Source organism: Heterodontus francisci, chromosome 18 (genome assembly GCF_036365525.1).
Source record: "Heterodontus francisci isolate sHetFra1 chromosome 18, sHetFra1.hap1, whole genome shotgun sequence".
NCBI lineage: Eukaryota > Metazoa > Chordata > Chondrichthyes > Heterodontiformes > Heterodontidae > Heterodontus > Heterodontus francisci.
The window spans coordinates 48,822,827-48,842,429 of record NC_090388.1 but is presented as its reverse complement, the minus strand read 5'-3'; the positions used below and the strand labels follow the sequence as shown (position 1 = coordinate 48,842,429).

General features: G+C 40.7%; 1 protein-coding gene across 4 annotated transcripts in view; it reads right to left on the bottom strand.

The window, feature by feature from the left end:
- Positions 1–1,447: 1,447 nt before the first annotated feature.
- wash1 (WAS protein family homolog 1) overlaps positions 1,448–19,603 on the bottom strand; it is a 33,113-nt gene continuing 14,957 nt past the window's right edge. For all 4 annotated transcript variants that reach the window (XM_068050678.1, XM_068050677.1, XM_068050676.1 and 1 more), the window contains exons 4-11: positions 13,381–13,527; positions 11,508–11,644; positions 10,225–10,360; positions 9,119–9,323; positions 8,128–8,295; positions 5,965–6,129; positions 4,206–4,274; positions 1,448–3,483 (exon numbers count right to left, since the gene is read on the bottom strand). In XM_068050678.1, the coding sequence (XP_067906779.1) occupies positions 3,317–3,483; positions 4,206–4,274; positions 5,965–6,129; positions 8,128–8,295; positions 9,119–9,323; positions 10,225–10,360; positions 11,508–11,644; positions 13,381–13,527 (1,194 nt within the window). In that variant the 3' untranslated portion in view covers positions 1,448–3,316. The remainder of the gene's footprint in view (positions 3,484–4,205; positions 4,275–5,964; positions 6,130–8,127; positions 8,296–9,118; positions 9,324–10,224; positions 10,361–11,507; positions 11,645–13,380; positions 13,528–19,603) is intronic.

Sequence of the window (19,603 nt, the reverse complement as noted above, 5' to 3'; positions counted from 1 at the left end):
TTAATTATGATTCAATCGTGAACGAGCCCCCAATTTATATGTTATGACTGACCGTTCAAGTCAAAGGCCCCAATCAAAATATACGATTCTGATTGTGGTGGGAGAAATGCACTGTTGATTCAGTCCCGTCCCTCCACAGATTGCCTAACACATCATTTTTAAACTTTGCAAATTAAGACCCAGTCAAATTGTACTATTAACCCCCGAATGAGGCTAACCAAACCAGGTGTCTTTAAATCAACAAATTAACTGTTTAATTAGAAAAACTAAATTCTTAAACACTAAGATATAAACATTTAAAAAGAGAAAAATTAGTGTCCTTGCATATTTACGCTCCTGAAGTGAAATCTTCCAATGTGGAAGAGTCCAAGGTTGCTTGAAGTCCTCAGCCGTCCGATGGGGGAAAAAAAAAGGATTCTTCAGCAGTAGAACAGTCCGTAGTCTAATTCAGCAGTTGAATTGATGCTCTTCTTTTCCATTGATGAATTTCAGCAATTACAGTTCAGCAGTTAAAGGAATTGGTTATTTTATTTTAAGAAATTAATCTGGCTTGACATCAGAATTCTGAGAGTATAATAAATAGGGTTTAAATCACCTGAGAGAACTCTCATTTGCTTCAGTATATGCTGGTCCAGCTGTCTGTATCTGTTAACTGTCTCAAAAGCCAGTTTTTCAGCTAGTTTCAAATATCAACAATGTATCTCTCGATCCTCAGTTTCTGAGTGACTGTATCCTATGGCAACGAGAACGCATTCTTTGACTCAGTCCCTGGAGCTTGCTGCCTTAAAGCAATACTGATCCTGTTACAGCCTTAAAAAGGTACACTGCATACTTCCCAGGAAAAAAACTACAGGATCATAACAAGATCAATAGATTTTTGTTCAGCAAGGGCATCATGAGATATTGATCAAAGGCAGGTAAAAGGAATTGAGGTACCAATCAGCCATGATCTGACTGAATGCAGAATAGATTTAAGCAGCTGAATGGCCCATTCCTATTTCTCTGATCATTATCACCTTAGGAGGGCAGATCCACGTACATGAACACCTGAGGCTCCATGCACACACTAAGCAGGTCTGCTAAGTGAAACCAATGGCAGAGAAAACAAGCAAAGCTACCTGTGAAGCTTTGATTTCAACAATTTCTCCTGTTGGAGAAAAATCACAGATTTAACCACCATGCATGAAACATGGCCAGACAAACCAGGAGTAATTATACTTTGGCAATTTAGGAAGCAAAGCTGGTGTGTAAACTATGGTGGCATTTTTAACATGGGGATAAAGTAATGCATTGTATTTTTCATGTGAACTCTGGTTTGAAGGGTTCAATGGAGCTGAACAATGATTCCCTTTGCTTATCTGCTCCGTAACAATCCAAAACTTTGAAAGGCAAATTAATAATGTCATGTGACTCTACTGAGGTCAAAAAAATCCCATTCAACATAGGAAAGTAGTAAAAGTTCTTATATTTAGATTTACAATTCTACATGGTTCATGGCAAGATGTTAACTGTTCTTCATAGTCATTTATCATGATCAGCTTCCTGTTTAAGGCGGTAAAGTGCAACTGATTTAACAAAAGGTGCAATGAAGGGGACTGCAATGTAGATGGGGTCACTTCATACATTTACCTAATGGTCTTTCACAATGGCTCTAGCAAATACAATGACAGCTGCGATAATGAATCAGGGACAGCATTTCTGCACTTGGAGCATAGCTGAAATTTACCAAGGCCTGTTTAACAATAGTAAAAACTTAAAAGCACAACTTATAATTGCAAACCATCCTTTAATACAAAAGGTAGGTTGTGTACATCCCAATCTGATGAGCTACACAAAAATGTATCTAAACGAATCATCACCATTTTCTCATCACAGCTGTCGCCCCAAAAATCCAAAAAGGTAGGCATTTTGGTTTTGGGTTGATGTAGCTTACCGAATAATTTCAAAGAAATTGCTGCAATGGGAATTTTCTGATGCAAAATGGCACATGACTAGAGACAAATTGCAGTCATTTCCCAAAATAGTCAATCTATTCATAGGAATGTTTGAATGAAAGAGTAGCTATGCAGGAACAGATTTTCCTCACTGTACACACTCTGCCAACCTATAGCAAACCAACCTTCACTGTATGTGAAGAATTTGAAAATGTCCTGTTATACAAAAATGCAAAATACTTCACCCACACAAAAATGCAAATTTGATCATTCTACATGAATTATGCATCTTTCATGACATTTTACAATTCATTTGGATAATAAATTGGATTTGCCCAACATGCTCCTCATTCCAATTCAATTGGTGACTTATGCAACAGGGACACTCGAGTATCACACTTTCTGCTTTACTTAAAACCTGCACAAGCATGGAGTTGTGTAGAAATCACACTACTTCCAGACTATTTGTAACAGCCATTTATATTCCAAAATTTTACATCTATTCAACAGCAGATTAAACTTTATTGCTCTTCTATAATTATGCAAAAGCTCTAAGGAAAATGCAAAGCTTGGGTTATTGTGAATTTAAAATTTGAATTACATATATGGTTTTGTTATTTTGTTACTCAAATCCTTGTTGAATTCTGGGTTAAATATTCAATAGCCCCTCCTCAAGCAGTGCTATACACTGTAGCATCAGAGTAGTGGAACCGGCCTCTTTCTATGGGTAGGAAATTAGGGCCACCGTCACCTGCTTTCTGACAACTGGTAAAGCAGCATTGGAGGATGACTGGAAGTCATCCAGCAAGAGGTATGTAGCCATGTAAATTTCACATCCTTTTAAACACAGAGGTTAATGCTGTCTGCAAAATGTTAGTTTTCAAATCTAAAACTAGATTATAAAAGGATTAAATATTAGAGCAAATTTTGCTTAAAACAATAGTCACTTACATTGTTTTTACTAGGTGTAGTTTAGATTTGCCTTCCGCTCACAGCACAATTCTAGCATAATGGATATCAGTGCTCATGTTGCAGCTGAGGACACTTAAGGAATATGAAATAATGTTATGATGGAAATTCTACTGCTTAATTGTTGCGATCTTTGGCTAGCTATGTATTTATCTCCGTAGCTGATGGGTGCCAGGTAGGCAAACATTCCTGTGATTGTGTCCGCATGGACTGGACTGTTCTATTCCCATCTCTCACAAATTGGGTAAAAAGGAAGTCACACACAAGCAAACCTTTCCCCTCCCTTTTTGTTTAGAATTCCAAACTTGAGCTGGAATTGACAAACAGACTTAACACAACTGAAAGAAAAGTTCAAGGTTTCACAGGAACCAGAGACTTAATGCAGACATCTTTGCCAAATCAGATAGCAAATCTCATGCATCCCAGTCATCCTCATCTTCCACGGTTTGCTGTTGTGGAGCTGGGAGGGGTGGAATGGCATCAGACATTCGAGCAAAAGCACCACCTGGTACAGGAACATCACCAGAAGCTCCTCCACCACTGCTACCCTCACCTTGTTGAGGACCTTTACCTGAAATACCTGTAAAATAAGACGTACAAGTTTTAATCCAGTTAATTATACAGAATGGTAGCAGATATCCTTTTTTTTTTTTAATTCATTCATGGGATGTGGCCGTCACTGGCTATGCCAGCATTTATTGTCCATCCCTAATTGCCCTTGAGAAGGTGGTGGTGAGCTGCCTTCTTGAACCGCTGCAGTCCATGTGAGGTAGGTATACCCACAGTGCTGTTAGGAAGGGAGTTCCAGGATTTTGACCCAGCGACAGTGAAGGAACAGCGATATAGTTCCAAGTCAAGATGGTGTGTGACTTAGATGGGAACTTGCAGGTAGTGATGTTCCCATGCATTTGCTGCTCCTGTCCTTCGAGGTGGTAGGGTTTGGAAGGTGCTGGATGTAAAAGGACCTGTGTGAAAGTAATTTGGGGTAATTCTCAAACCAGTTCAGTTGGCTGAACTTGCAGCATAAACTTGCCCTTAGGTCAGTACGAAAAGCTGTTGGTCTCATGAGGAAAGGTCACAAGAATGGCTACTGTGGAAATGTCACTCATGTAGTTAGGGCCAAAGCACAGGAAGCTTTACCATGCATTAAAATACTTTCTACACTTTGTGTATAGCAAAGTAACATCAGACAGTAAGGATATAATCTGTCAGTCTTTTAGATATTGTCACTCATGATTTGACATCAACTGACCCTACAATCACTGTTAATTTGTAAAGCTGTGTCAGCACTGGGTTTTGTACCTTTTCTCCTCATTGCAAGCTTGTTGAAGAGATCAGACATCAGATCCCCACCTCCTTTCATTGTTCCACCTAGAACACATAATACAGGTCAAGGTCAGTGCATTTCCTCCCCTGCCCACACTCAAGATAGCTCCATTAACATAGCTGCATCAAGAGAGTACATTATACAGGTTTCTAATCTAAGTTTCCAACACACTCCCCATTAACAAATTAACAGGACAAGGTGATTAAATTAAAAGCACATCACGTGGAATGATTCTGCTATTCAGATTCTCAACAAATGATGCTGCTTTTGCAACCATCAAGATCTGTGGTACAAAAAGCTACTCACATGTGCAACTGGCATATTTCACTTTCACTTGGATAAAAATATTTTCCAAACTGACAGCAGGGTTGGCACCAGCTCAGTATTCCTGAATGTTTGGGAAATTTGCTGCCTTTCTCGCAGGGTCACTATTTAACTAAAGATTAAACAAAGAATGCCTTTGTAGGCCAGCATCGAGAAAAAGGCAAATATGAAGGTCATAGAAACATAGAAAAATAGTAGACCATTCAGCCCTTCGAGCCTGCACCGCCATTAAATATAATCATGGCTGCTCATCCAATCTCAGTACCCTGTTCCCGCTTTCTCCCCATATCCCTTTAGCCCCAAGAACCAAATCTAACTCTTTCTTGAATTTATTTAATGATTTGGCCTCAACTGCTTTCTGTGGTAAAGAATTCCACAGGTTCACCACTCTCTGGGTGAAGAAATACCTCCTCATCTCCTAAATGGCTTACCCCTTATCCTTAGACTGTGACCCCCTGGTCCTGGACTCCCCCGCCATCAGGAACATCCTTTCTGCATCTAGTCTGTCCAGTCCTGGTCGAATTTTGTAGGTTTCTATGAGATCCACTCTCATTCTTCTAAACTTTAGTGAATACAAGCCTAATCGACCCAAGCTCTCTTCATAAGTCAGTCCTGCTGTCCCAGGAATCAGTGTGGCGAACCTTCGCTGCACTCCCTCCAGAGCAAGAACATCCCTCCTCAGAGAAGGAGACAAAAACTGCACACAATATTCCAGATGTGGTCTCACCAAGGTCTTGTATAATTGCAGCAAGACATCCTTGCTCCTGTACCCTAATCCTCTCACTATGAAGGCCAACATACCATTTGCCTTCTTAACTGCCTGCTGAACCTACATGCTTACTTTCAGCGACTGGTGCACTAGGACACTCAGGTCTCGCTGCACCTTCCCCAATCTATTGCCCTTCGGATAATAATCTGCCTCTCTGTTTTTGCCACCAAAGTGGATAACCTCACATTTATCCACATTATACTGCATCTGCCATGTATTTGCCCACTCACTCAACCTGTCCAAAATCACACTGGAGCTTCTCTGCTTCCTTCTCACAGCTCACACTCCCACCCAGCTTTGTGTCGTCTGCAAACTTGGATATCTTACATTTAATTCCCTCATCTATATCATTAATATATATTGTGACTAGCTGGGGTCCTAGCACTGATCCCCTGCAGTACCCCACTAGTCACTGCCTGTCACTCGGAAAAAGACCCGTTTAATCCTACTCTGTTTCCTGTCTGCCAACCAGTTCTCTATCCATGTCAGTACCTTACCCCCAATCCCATGTGTTGCTCAGGAACTTCAAAAGCTTTTAAAATCCCATATAAATGTAAAATGGTTTTACATACCTTCTGAAACACATTTCGTTCTAGCCAATTATCTGAAACAAAAAAAAAGGAGTTAAATGGAAAAAATACCTTGTTCCTGTTCTTTCTGCTTCTTCTTTTCCATTTTAATAGTCTTTGCATTGCGCAGTTTCGCTTTCCCGATTCCACCTGCCTGGCGGATAGATTCCAGCAGACTGGCTCTTCCATTTGAGGGTTTCACAACCTCCTGAGGTGCTCCCTGAACAATGCCAGCTTCTGAAGGACAATTAGTGAAAGTAGAAGTCAATAAAAGAGCTTTTCACAATTTGGGTCCTATTGATTGGAGATTAATTTTATAGGGATATGACTGAACTTTGTTTTTGTGCCCATGCCAGTCTTCAATGGAAGGGATGATCAACGGGATGTTTAGTAGGCAGCTGATCTGCTACTGTCCATTTTGCATCCCTGTTGAAGTGGAATTTACTCTCCCTCTCTTAGGCATCACAAAGCACTTCATATTCAATGAATTTTTAAAGTAATTTATGTGGACAGACATGCAACCATTTCACAAACAGCAAGATCCCACAAAGAGGTACTGTAGCATCGTGGTTATGTTACTAGACCAGTAATCCAGAGGCCTGGACAAATGAGTTCAAATCCCACCACAGAGGCTGGGTATTATAAATTCAATAAATTAAATACAATCTGGGATAAAAAGCTAATATCAGTAATGGTGACCATGAAATCGTATGGTAAGAAAAACCCATCTGGTTCACTGTCCTTTCGGGAAGGAATTCTAGCCTATGTGTGACTCTAGACCCACAGCAATGTGGCTGACTTTTAACTGCCCTCTGATATGGCTGAGCAAGTCACTCAGTTGTATTCAGGGTGAGCACACCACCACCTTGGCATGGGCAATTAGGGATGAGCAATAAATGCTGGCTTTAAACAGCAACACCCGCATCCCATGAATGAATAAAAAAATTATTCATCTCATTTGCAACTTATCTGTTTTTGGTGGCGTTCGTGATGCAAGAGTTTTGAGCAGAATATTGGGTTCATTCCACGTACAGGCAAACAGGACCCTTTTTTAATGTTTCAACAGAAAGTCCACAACTCCAACAATGCAGTAATCCCTCAGTACTGCCCCTCAGTACTGCACTGAAGTGTCAGCCAGATTATGTGCTGAAATCCTGGAATTAGGCTTAAATACTCAGCAGGTCAGGAAGCATTTGTAGAGAGAAAAACAGAGTTAACATTTCAGGTCAATGACCTCTTGTCAGACTTGAAATATCATTGACCTGAAAGGTTAACTCTGTTTCTCTCTCCACATATGCTGTCTGACCTGCTGAATATTTCCAACATTTTCTGGTTTTTTGTTGTCCACCCTTGTTGCCCACAAGATGGTAGTGAACCTTCTTATTGAACTGCTGCAGTCTGCGTGCTGAAGGCATTCCCACGATGCTAAGTATGAAATTCCAGGTTTTTAAGCCTGCGTTTGTGAAGGATTGGAGGCAATACATGACTAGCAAATAATACACCACACTATAGATTGAAACGTAGATAAGGAAGGTCCCCAAAATTTGATCCCTTGTGATTTGAGGGTTATTACAACTGGACTTGGAATCCCTAGGTTATGGTGAGAATAAAAAAAAAAGACTGCTGGGGCTTCTAATTAGAGTCTTCTGTTAAAAATTTAATTTGTGGAGATGATCAGGCAAAGTTGTGATTCTCCTAGTGTGGAATAACCTGTTGCTGCTAATTTTAACTTCCTTTTCAAATTGCCATCCTCTTGTCAATATCAAGTCTGCATTGGAATAATTTCAAGGGCAGTCTTAATCATGTCAGCTTCCTCTTTGGATCAGTTGGATTTTTTTTTTTTTTTAAAAGGCAAGTGCTTTAGAACAAAAGATTCCAACAGAAATCCTGGTATTCCTTTAAATTCATAAGACCGAAGACATTTTTTTTAAAATAAAAGTCACGCAAGCAAAGGACCTATCTCAAGTCGCATAAACCAGTTTGGGTGTTGGTGCAGTGGACATTCCACTCAGTAATGACCTACAAGTCCAACTACACTCCTGCTGATGGTAGCACTGATCTATAAGAAGGCACCACCAGCAGCATGTTAATGGAATTGACCGTTCAATCATTGCTATTCATCCCTAAACATGGTGTCACAGGAGAGAATAATGAATCACAATTTTATACAATTGTCCTGCATTGACTGAAACATAATTTAGACCAGATTAAGAAGAGACACATTTAAAAACAGACCTGGTGGTTGACTGTTACCAACATTAGTTTGCAGAGATGACTGAACTGGAGGTGGAGGTGGAGGTGGAGGAGGAGGAGGAGGTGGAGGCGGAGCAGCACTCACTGGCATCAGTAGTTCAGGAGTAGGGAGTTCTACAGGCGGCAGTGGGAGACCAGGACTCTGTTGATCTGAAACGGAGGATATAAAAAGTATAGACTTTTGAGTGACAGCCACTCCACCACAATCACTATTGAGATTAGAAAAGTTAGACTGAACTCTGATTATTGCTTTACAAATACATTTTTCTCACCATTTTCTAGAAATTGAAGATTATGGTACTAATAAAGAAAATAAGTTATGATCTTAAGCCATTTCCTGATGTTTGGCAACAATTGATTTGCTATTAAAATTGGCCAGGACTAGGTACAATGCTTGTCCAAACAAAGATGTAACATGGAGCACCATCCTGCACACTTCCTCTGGTCCTCCTCTTCCCTCCTCGCAAAATCATATGCTTTATAGTGGCAATATCTCAAAAGCAGTGCTTCTCCACATATACAGAATATTGTACATAGTGACTTCATTTTAAGAGATAAATTTTTGATGCATTTTATTTTTTCCTCTTAATTTTCCCTCCTTATTCTGGGTACAGTTTGAATGTGCCTTATGGTGACCAGCCAAGAGAGATCAGCAGTGGCCAGGGAGCCATCTTGTGCCTCACTGTCTTGACCAAAGGAGGTGTGGAACATGCAAAGAAAGGGTGGGGAGGATGACAGATGAGGTCCCAGGCATCTTTTTAATTGAAATAAATGGAGCAGGCTAGTCACTCTGGTGTACTTGTATAATGCATCTATCAGGAGATCGTTAAAATGTCACAAGAGCCTTTTAAAGACAAAACTAACCATCACTACCAAATGTATGTGTAACTTTGCTTTGCTCAGCTGTTTCCAGTGGGTGAATATGCTAGTTCTACAAACAGCAAAGCAGTAAATGCAGACTATTACACAGTACCTGGCCCGTTCATGTAAACTGGTTCTGTATTGAAACTGGGCAGTTCAGGCATATTGCTTCCTGGGACGGACGGTGCAATGCCTGGACCCAGATCAGCACTGTACATGAGGTCATCTGCGATGCCAGGCAGATCTGGCAGGTAGGATGGGACATCAATCTCTGGGACCTGTCCCAGGTCTGGCACATAGAAATAATTTTCAGTTGTCTGAAATAAAAGAATGCACTGTTCAGAAGCCCATCCAAAACAACTCAAAAAATATCTGTAGCAATATTAATTAGATATTGGAAAAATATTCTGCACACTCAGTTTCAACCAGCTTGGAGTTAGTTTGCTAACTAGGTGCACCACCTGACTCGCAGTAAGTTTTATATCAGATCACATTAATGAACCAGAAAGACATTTAGGGGCAGGACATTAATGCACCAGTTGCATTTCCCTTCAGATCTGGTGAAGCCATGTTGGGCTCAATGAAACTGGAGAGGGGAGCATAACTGGCTTAGCTCAAGTTCCAAAGTTCACCAAAAGGTTAGAGTTCAGTTTTCCCCATTAACACTAAGTGACTAAGGTCCCACTTGAACATAGTTAAACCTTTATCTACATTAAAAGAGCAAGGAAATAAATCCAATGCCAAGCCAACAAAGGCTAAGGCAAACCTTTCAGTGATAATACAAACATACTTGCAGCAATGAACATTTAATGAAAATTTAATTTTGAACACAACTCACAGTTAAGTAACGTTATCAACAGCTTCCCATCAGATATAGGCCTTGCAGAACAGAAATTAACCAGGTTACACTCATTCCCTTTTGTTAAATGACTGAAGTACCGTGTTGTTTTAATTATGGATTAAAATGCATGGACATCTCCTCTTGTCCCCATGCCCAAGAGGCAATCTTCAGAGGATGACTGGTGACAGGTAAATGCACAACAACCTTTTATCAGTGCATAATTCAAAGCTGTGCCCAGCACACTGTAACTGTGGAATTTTGCATATCCATCATTTTTTTTAAAAATTAAAAGTATTATCATGCCACAGTGTGTTATGTAGCAGAGTGGATGGAACATGGGCTCCCCCAACCTCAGCATAGCAATCCTCCACAATTACCCGTCTTTCAAGTTGCTCCCTCTTGGTGATAGAGAGCGGAGCATCAAATGGTTTCTCCTCTTTCTCAGTTTCCAGTGCAGTGTGAGTTTTTGTCACAGCTCCGGCTAATGGGTCCAATAGAACGTACTTCTTGTAGCTGTAGGAAAAAAAAAAAAAAGAGTAGAATACTATCAAACGTCACAGGCCAATCAGATCTGGCTCAGTATCTTAGGCCCCCATTCTAGAGAACAGAGTGCAAAACTGAATACTTATAAAGCAAGCTACAAATCTAACACACAATACTTCCTTCTGGATATTCTTGAGAAATAAGTAATTTTTGCAACTCAAACATACTTCATATTCATACTCATACTTCAGCCATCCATAAGTGTTTAATGTATATTGGAACCAGTCCAGCACTTCCATCTCCAGCAGCATCTCACAGTAATACATAAACTGGTACGAGTTACATGGAATCTGAAGAGTAGTTTAAGATCAATGAGAAAAATGTATCCAGAACACAGTTTGAGAATCTGAATTGAGAGGTTGAAATAAGCTCTAAATAATTGATAATCACCTCCAGACAGTACAGCAACACTTAATAGGATTTCTTTTGCTGAATCATGTATTTTCTTTTTAAGAAAGACAGGACAGAATTTCATGGCAGGAAACACAGAGCTCTCTTGTACAAACCTAAAATACTATGAAGATATTCTCATGAAAAAAGATCTCTCAAAACTTTAACATTTATCATTTGTTAATAGCATTAAAATATTTTCATAATTTTTTTCCTCAAAAAAAGTGAATTCAGAAGTTCACAAATCATGAAAACCCAGCTCCCAACTGTCTTCATACTGACCAAAATTACAGTACAATTACTTTATTCCTTCATGGTGCTGTCAATTAAAATAAGTTTGTTTCTTTTTCAATTAAATAAGTTTACTTACCCATTTTGATCACGGCATGAGCTGGCCAGGAGAACAACATATCTATGATTACACATTTATAGAATTGTTCCATTTGTTTAAATGTGATATTACACTCAAACCTGGAGATATTTTGTATTTAGAATTCATACACAGAAACTGCAATAAACACCAGAAATATATATTTTTTTCTGAATAAGCTGCAGGTTGCTGTTCTGCAAGAATTGCTATGCGTAACAGTTAATCATCTTCTGTGAATGTCATCTACTACAGACCACACTGGCAGTTGGTATGTGCATGTATAACTCACATACTGAACAAATATACCAATAAAAACAAAACTATTCCCTTTCTCTTAACAGGGTTAATGACACCTACGGGTTTTCAGTGGTGTTGAAAAGTAGCAGAGAACTGATAGAGGTGATATTTCGAGGAAGACTTCCCAACCCTTCCTCAGTCTCATTCTCCTCCCGTGACTTTGTGTTCAAACACACAGGATAATGCTTTGCCTTCTCCTAAAGGAATGGAAGAAAAATCTCTCAATTAGTCCAACCTTCAAATCTCAGCTTGGAAACATTTCTTCCTATAACTAGACTGATTTCTAGATGTTTACTTTACTGCACTGATGAGATTGATCCTTAATGTCAGAGGAGGAATCATATGACCAACTTGCCCAGCCTTCAAGAGTTCTGGCAATGAATTTCAGCAACTGACTGTGGGAGGGCAATCACAGCAGAACCCATGTGCTTGACATTCATCTCATGTCTTTTCAACTTTTTGGGGGGAGGGGGTGTTCACTGGTTAGTGATGAAGAATAGGAATTCCAGCTGATATTTTGCCTCCCTAGCTCTAACACATTTAAAGGCCTCACTGTCACCTCAACTGAGATGAGACATAGATTGGAAATAATAGGGCAGTAGCAATAGCATTGAAACAACCATCTTTTGCAGAAAAGATTCACAAGAATGGTTCCAGGGATGAGGAACTTCAGTTCTGTGGATAGGTTGGAGACGTTGGGCCTGTTTGGAGAAGAAAAGATTAAGGAGAGATTTGATAGGAACGTTCACAATCATGAGGGGTCTAGACAGAGTAGATAAGGAGAAACTGTTCCCAGTGGCCAAAGGATCCAGAACCAGAGGACACCAATTTAAGGTGATTAGCAGAAGAAGCCATAGTAACATGAGGAAATACTTATTTTTACGCAGCAAGCGGTTTGGATCTGGAATGCTCTATCTGAAAGAGTGATGGACGCAGATTCAATCAAGGCATTCAAGAGAGAATTGGACAATTAACTGAAGATTAAAAAAATCTGCAAGGCGACAGAGAAAAGGCCACTGAGTGGGACCACGTGAGTTGCTTTGGCAGAGAGGAGGCACAGACACGATAAGGTTGTAAGGCCTCCTTCTGTGTTGTAGACATTCTATGATTTCAAAAATATACTACTGGAGTTAGTGATTGATGCAGAGACCATGCCAATAATAGGTTAGATAGATGGTTGAAGGAAAGGGGAGAAAATGAATATAGGAAAGGGGAATATAGAAACAAATGGATACATGCAATTAGGACTATTGCTTATGTAGAGGAAAAATTGAGAAATCTCTTCCTGTGGTCTGTATATTTTAAATTGGAAATACAAACGTGCAAATAAAGACCGCACAGGAATAGAAAGTGGTGGATTGTGTTCTTACACACCAGGTGGCATAATGTATGGATCACCTGCTATCTTTTCTATTCAAAAAAAAGTGTTTCGAACATTCATTTCCTAAAATAAGATTGCATTTGAGATAGAAAGTAGAAGACAAAAAGGTAGTGTATGGCTGCTATACTTGGTTAGGGAAAAGAACGGAAAATCCAGTGTAAAGTCTGCTTTGCAGGACTCCAGGCAAAATCTAGGAGCTGGAGGATTGAAAAATGAACAACACACTGTTCCAATAGTTTTCTAGTCTGATTCATTTTGCATTGTAAATAAATAATCCACTGCCTAATTAGACTGATTATTGCAATGCCTTTCTGATTAATACACTGCACAGTATTTTGAAGTAAAGTGACTTGAGTTTTTCAGTTCATTCATACCCATTTGCACAGCTTTTGATAATTACACAGCTTGCAAAAAGGATTATCAGAATGGTAAAAACAAAATTGGAGTAATAACTTGGATGCTTATATTTTATTTAATTAAAATTGAATTAAACGCCACATAATTCACAAGGAGATGCTGTGGGTCCATGAAGAACCTATGATTGCCATATACCTGAACTGACTTTTCGTCCAGTGGCTTCAGCTTGCTGTGAATCTTGTAGCGTGGACGCTTCTGCAAAGCAGGGTCATCTACCCCAGTGAAAATGGAAATGTAATCCTGAAGCCTGTCAGGTGCAGGGTATTTTGCACTGGAAAAGACCTGCACAAAACAGAAGAGAACAAAAGGCATATGAAAACTATAAGGCTGGTATTAGCAAAGTGACAGTACACGGCCTCATCTCCTCGACTTTGCAGCCGCGTACCCGCCTTCCCACTGCTGCCCCGAGGAGACATGCTGTCGGTGATGATCATTCTCTCACCAAAACTGTGACCTGAAACTAGATGCACCAAGGACCACGTGTAAACCACGCTTCATGGCATAGTGTGAAGATTAATTTGAAATTTCACTTATAATAGAAGTAGGCCATTGAACACCGCCCCCATCCCGACCCTGCCCCGAGCCAATGAACTCATGGCTGATCTGTGGCCTAACCCCATACAAACATTTTCCCCCAGGTCCCTTAATGTGTTAGGTTAACAGAAATTTATCAATCTTATATTTAAAATTAACAACTGATCCAGCATCAGCTCCCACTTACAGAAGTTCCAAACTTCTACCATCACTGTAGAAGTGTTTCCTAACTTCACTCCTGAAAGATTTGGCTCTAATTTTGAGCCAACGTCCTCTAGAGCTAGATTCCCCAATCAGTGGAAATTGTTTCTATCTACCCTATTAGTTCCCCATAACATGCTGAGTGCTTCAATTAAATCACATCTTAAGCTTCTAAATTTTATGTAATCTTTCCTTGTAATTTAAGCTTTGGAGTTCAGGTATCAGTCTGGTAAATGTCTCCAGAGCCAAAATATCCTTCCTCAGGTGCGGTGCTCAGAGCTGCTCACAGGACTCCAGGTGTGATCTAACCAGAGTTCTGTATAGATGTAGTAGGACATCTACCCCCATGTATTCATTGGTAGGGTGTTGAACAAATACTTCACATCTGTCTTCACCCAAGAGAATGAGGATGTAGATATGGAACTCAGAGAGAGACTGTGAGGCTTTTGAGCAAATTGTCATAGGGAGTGACAAGGTAATGGAGGTTTTGGCAGGCTTAAAAGTGGACAAATCTCCAGGTCCAGACGATTTGTGTCCCAGGATGCTGTGGGAGGTGAGGGTGGCGATTTCAGGGGCTCTGACCCAAATTATTAATTCCTCTCTGGCCACGGGGGAGGTGCCAGAGGACAAGAACAGCTAATGTGGTCCTACTATTTAAGAAAGGTTGTAGAGATAAGCCAGGGAACTACAGACCAGCGAGTTTCATGTGAGTGGTAGGGAAACTATTGGAGAAAATTCTGAAGGAGAGAATCTATCTCCACTTGGAGAGGCAAAATTTGATTAGGAATAGTCAGCATGGCTTTGTCAGAGGGAGGTTATGCCCAACAAATTTGATTGAATTTTTTGAGCATGTGACCAAGTGTGTAGATGAGGGTAGTGCAGTTGATGTAGTTTACATGGATTTCAGCAAAGCCTTTGACAAGGTCCCACATGGGAGACTTATCAAGAAAGCAAATGCACATGGGTTACAGGGTAACTTGATAAAGTGGATTCAAAATTGGCTTAGCTGTAGGAGACAGAGAGCGATGACAGACGGCTGTTTTAGTGACTGGAAGCCAGTGTCCAGTGGCGTACCACAGGGATCTGTGCTGGGTCCCCTATTGTTTGTCATTTATATAAACGACATAGATGACTATGTGGGGGGTAGGATCAGTAACTTCGCGGATGACACAAAGATTGGCTGAGTGGTTAACAGTGAGGTTGAGTGTCTTGGGTTACAGGAAGATATAGACAGGATGGTCAAATGGGCAGAAAAGTGGCAGATGGAATTTAACCCTGAAAAGTGTGAGGTGATACACTTTGGAAGGAGTAATGTGACACGGAAGTATTCAATGAATGGCCTGACACTGGGAAGTTCTGAGGAACAAAGGAACCTTGGCGTGTTTGTCCAGAGATCTCTGAAGGCAGAAGGGCAGGTTAATAGGGTGGTGAAAAAGGCATATGGGACACTTGCCTTTATCAATCGAGGCATAGATTACAAAAGCAGGGAGGTCATGTTGGAGTTGTATAGAACTTTGGTAAGGCCACAGCTAGAGTACTGTGTGCAGTTCTGGTCGCCACATTATAGGAAGGATGTGATTGCATTGGAGGGGGTGCAGAGGCGATTCACCAGGATGTTGCCTGGGATGGAACATTTAAGCTATGAAGAGAGGTTGGATAGGCTTGGATTGTTTTCGCTGGAGCAGAGAAGACTGAGGGGTGACCTGATCGAGATGTACAAGATTATGAAGGGCATGGATAGGGTGGATAGGGAGCAGCTATTCCCCTTAGTTGAAGGGTCAGTTACGAGGGGACATAAGTTTAAGGTGAAGGGCAGGAGGTGTAAGGGGGATTTGAGAAAGAACTTTTTTTACCCAGGAGGGTGGTGACGGTCTGGAATGCATTGCCTGGGAGGGTGGTAGAGGCGGGTTGCCTCACATCCTTTAAAAAGTACCTGGATGAGCACTTGGCACGTCATAACATTCAAGGCTAGGGGCCAAGTGCTGGCAAATGGGATTAGGTAGACAGGTCAGGTGTCTTTAATGCATCGGTGCAGACTCGATGGGCTGAAGGGCCTCTTCTGCGCTGTATTATTCTGTGATTCTATTGTAGACCTCTAGATACAAAGGCCAGCATTCCATTAGCCTTTTTGATTATTTTTTGCACCTCTCCATGACATTTTAATGATCTATGCACATGGACCTTCAAGACTCTTTGAACCTCCGCTGCATCTAGCTTTTCACCATTTAAAAAAGTACCTCAATCTATTCTATTTAGGTCCAAAGTGAATGACCTCACACTTGCCTATATGGGCAAATAGATTTCAATTCACTTACTCCACTAATATCTTTGTAATTTTGTGTTTCCATTTACACTGCTGGCTATTATTGTGTCATCGCCGAACTTGGATACATGGCTCTCTATGCCATTATAGAGTTATTTAGCACAGAAACAGGCCCTTCGTGTCTGTGCCGGCCATCAAGCACCTAACTATTCTAATCCCATTTTCCAGCACTTGGCCCACAGCCTTGTATGCTATGGCGTTTCAAGTGCTCACCTAAATACTTCTTAAATGTTGTGATGGTTCCTGCCTCTACCACCTCTTCAGGCAGTGCATTCCAGATTCCAAACATCCTCTGGGTGAAAACAATTTTCCTCAAATCCCCTCACCTTAAATCTATGCCTCCTGGTTACTGACCCCTCCGCTAAGGGAAAAAGTTTCTTCCTATCTAATCTATCAATGCCCCTCATAATTTTGTATACCTCAATCATGTCCCCCTCAGCCTTCTCTGCTCGAAGGAAAACATCCCCAGCCTTTTCAGTCTCTCTTCATAGTTGAAATGCTCCAGCCCAGGCAACAACCTGGTGAATCGCCTCTGCACCCTCTCTAGTACAATCACATCCTTCCTTTAGTGTGGTGCCCAGAACTGTACACAGTACTCCAGCGGTGGCCTAACTAGCGTTTTCTACAGCTCCATCATAACCTCCCTGCTCTTTTATTCTATGCCTCGGCTAATAAAGGCAAGTATCCCACATGCCTTCCTAACCACCTTATCTCCTTGTGCTGCTGCCTTCAGTGATCTATGGACAAGTACACCAAGGTCCCTCTGACCTTCTGTACTTCCTAGGGTCCTACCATCCATTGTATATTCCTTTGCCTTGTTAGTCCTCCCAAAATGCATCACCTCACACTTCTCAGGATTAAATTCCATTTGCCACTGCTTCGCCCATCTTACCAGCCCATCTATATCCCTGGATCCCATGGGCTCTTACCTTCTTAACCAATCTCCCATGCGGGACCTCATCAAAAGCCTTACTGAAGTCCATGTAGACTACATCAACTGCTTTACCCTCATCTACACATCTCAGTCATTAATAAATCGAGGCTCAAACATAGATCCCTGTGGGATGTCATTAATCACATCCTGTCAATTAGAATAACCGCCCATTATTCCTACTCTGTCGCCTGTTGCTCAGCTAATCTCCTCACCAGGTCAATAATCTGCCCACAATTCCATGAGCTTCAACTTTAGGTAACAATTTCTTACGAGACAGCTTATCAAATGCCTTCTGCAAGTCCATATAAATTACATTCACAGACAATCCCTTGTCAACTACTACAGTCACCTTTTCAAAAAATTCAAATCAGGTCCATCAGGCATGACCTACCCTTTATAAATCCATGCAGGCTCTCTGTGACCAGCTGAAAATTTTCAAGGTGTTCAGTCACTATCTTTAATTAAATGATTTGAGTAATTTCCTGACCACAGATGTTAGGCTAACTGGTGCATATTTCCCTCTCATCTTTCTTAAATAGCAGAGTGACAGGTGCAATTTTCCAATCTGAAGGGACAGGCTCCTGAACAGAGCACGTTTTGGAAGATTACAGTTAGGGCATCTGCAATGTTCCCACCTACTTCCTATAAAACCCTCGGAGGAAAACCATCATGTCCTAGGAATATTCACTATTTCAGTGCCATTATTTTTTTCATTACTGTTAATTCGCTTACATTAATTTTGGCAAGTCTGACTCAATATTAGTTTCCTTGGAATGCCCAGTAAACTATCTTCCTCTACTGTAAATTCTGGCATAAAATTATTTAATAGCCACCATTTCCTTATATAAAAACAAGAAATGCTGGAACCACTCAGCAGGGCTGGCAGCATCTGTGGAAAGAGAAGCAGAGTTAATGTTTCGGGTCAGTGACCTTCCTTATGTTTACTTATATTATCACGATTGGCAGCATGTAAGGGGTGCACACAGCTCTTAACCACACGGTTTTCCCTAATATACTTTTAAAAATTTGTGTTGATTTTGATATCCCGTGCAAGTTTCATTTCATATTCCATTTGTATAGTTCTTACTGTTTTGTCACCCTTTGCTGCTCTTTGTATTTTTCCCATTTTGCCAGGACCTGCTATTTTTTGCCTTGTATGCTTTTTCTTTTAGTTTTACATTATCCCTTACGACTTCCAGCGTCCATGGCTTTTTTTTTAAGCAAGAAGAGCTCTTGCTCCCTATATTATGAACTGGTTCTGTATCACAATTTCTTTTTGAACATCTCCCACTGATCCGTTATTTTACCCATCGACAGATTTGCTCAGTTTACAGTAGACAGCCTCTGTCTTATCCCAATGAAGTTGGCCTTACCTAAATCTAGAATCTTAGTCACGGCTTCTTGTGTCTCTTTGTCAAATACAACACCAAAATCAAACATATTATGATCAGTGTTAGATAAATGTTCATGCAGCATTAGGCTGTTAACTAAAACTGACTCGTTGCTCATAATTAAATCTATTCTGGCATGCCCCCTTGTTGGTTCTTGGATATATTGTTGCAGAAAACTCTCCTGAAAACAAGAAATTCAGTACTTTTCAGACATTAGCTCATCTGCTTAAGCTAATCTATATGGAAGCTAAAATCCCCCATTAAAAACACTCTGCCTTTATTACATGCTTGGCTAATCTTTGCATTAATATTCTGCCACTTCACAGCTGCTACCAGGAGGTTTACACTCAACTCCCACTGCAATCTTAAAACACTCTCTATTTGTAATTCTACTCATACAGTCTCCACTGCCTGCTTACCTCTCATTACATCCTCTCTTACAGAAGTATCTTCGTGATTAAGGAGGAGGATATTCCTCCTCCTTTATATTTTCCCGATCCTTCTTGTAGATCTTATAACCTGGTATATTCAGTTCTCAGTACTAACCACCTTACAGTCAGGTCTCAGTACTGGCTACCATGCTGTACCCTCGAAGTTTAATTTGCACCTGCAATTCAATTTGTTGCTTATACTCTCTCATATTTCTGATTTCTTTCTCTTAATTTAATCACTTCACATAGTTTAATTTGCCATTTCAGTGTAGTCCCTAACACACAATTTCTAACCATTACTCTATTCTCTTCATCTGTTTTAGACTGATACTACCTTTTCCACCCAAGCCTTCCACCCCAGTTAATAGTTTACCCTTGCGATCACTTTTTTTAATCCTTTCCGCGAGGACCCTGGTCCAAGCCTGCTTCAGGTGGAGCCCGTCCCAACGGAATAGCTCCTTCCTATCCCAATACTGGTGCCAGTATCCCTGAAATGGAACTTCTGTTTTCCACACCACTCCTTCAGTCACATGTTCACCTTCCT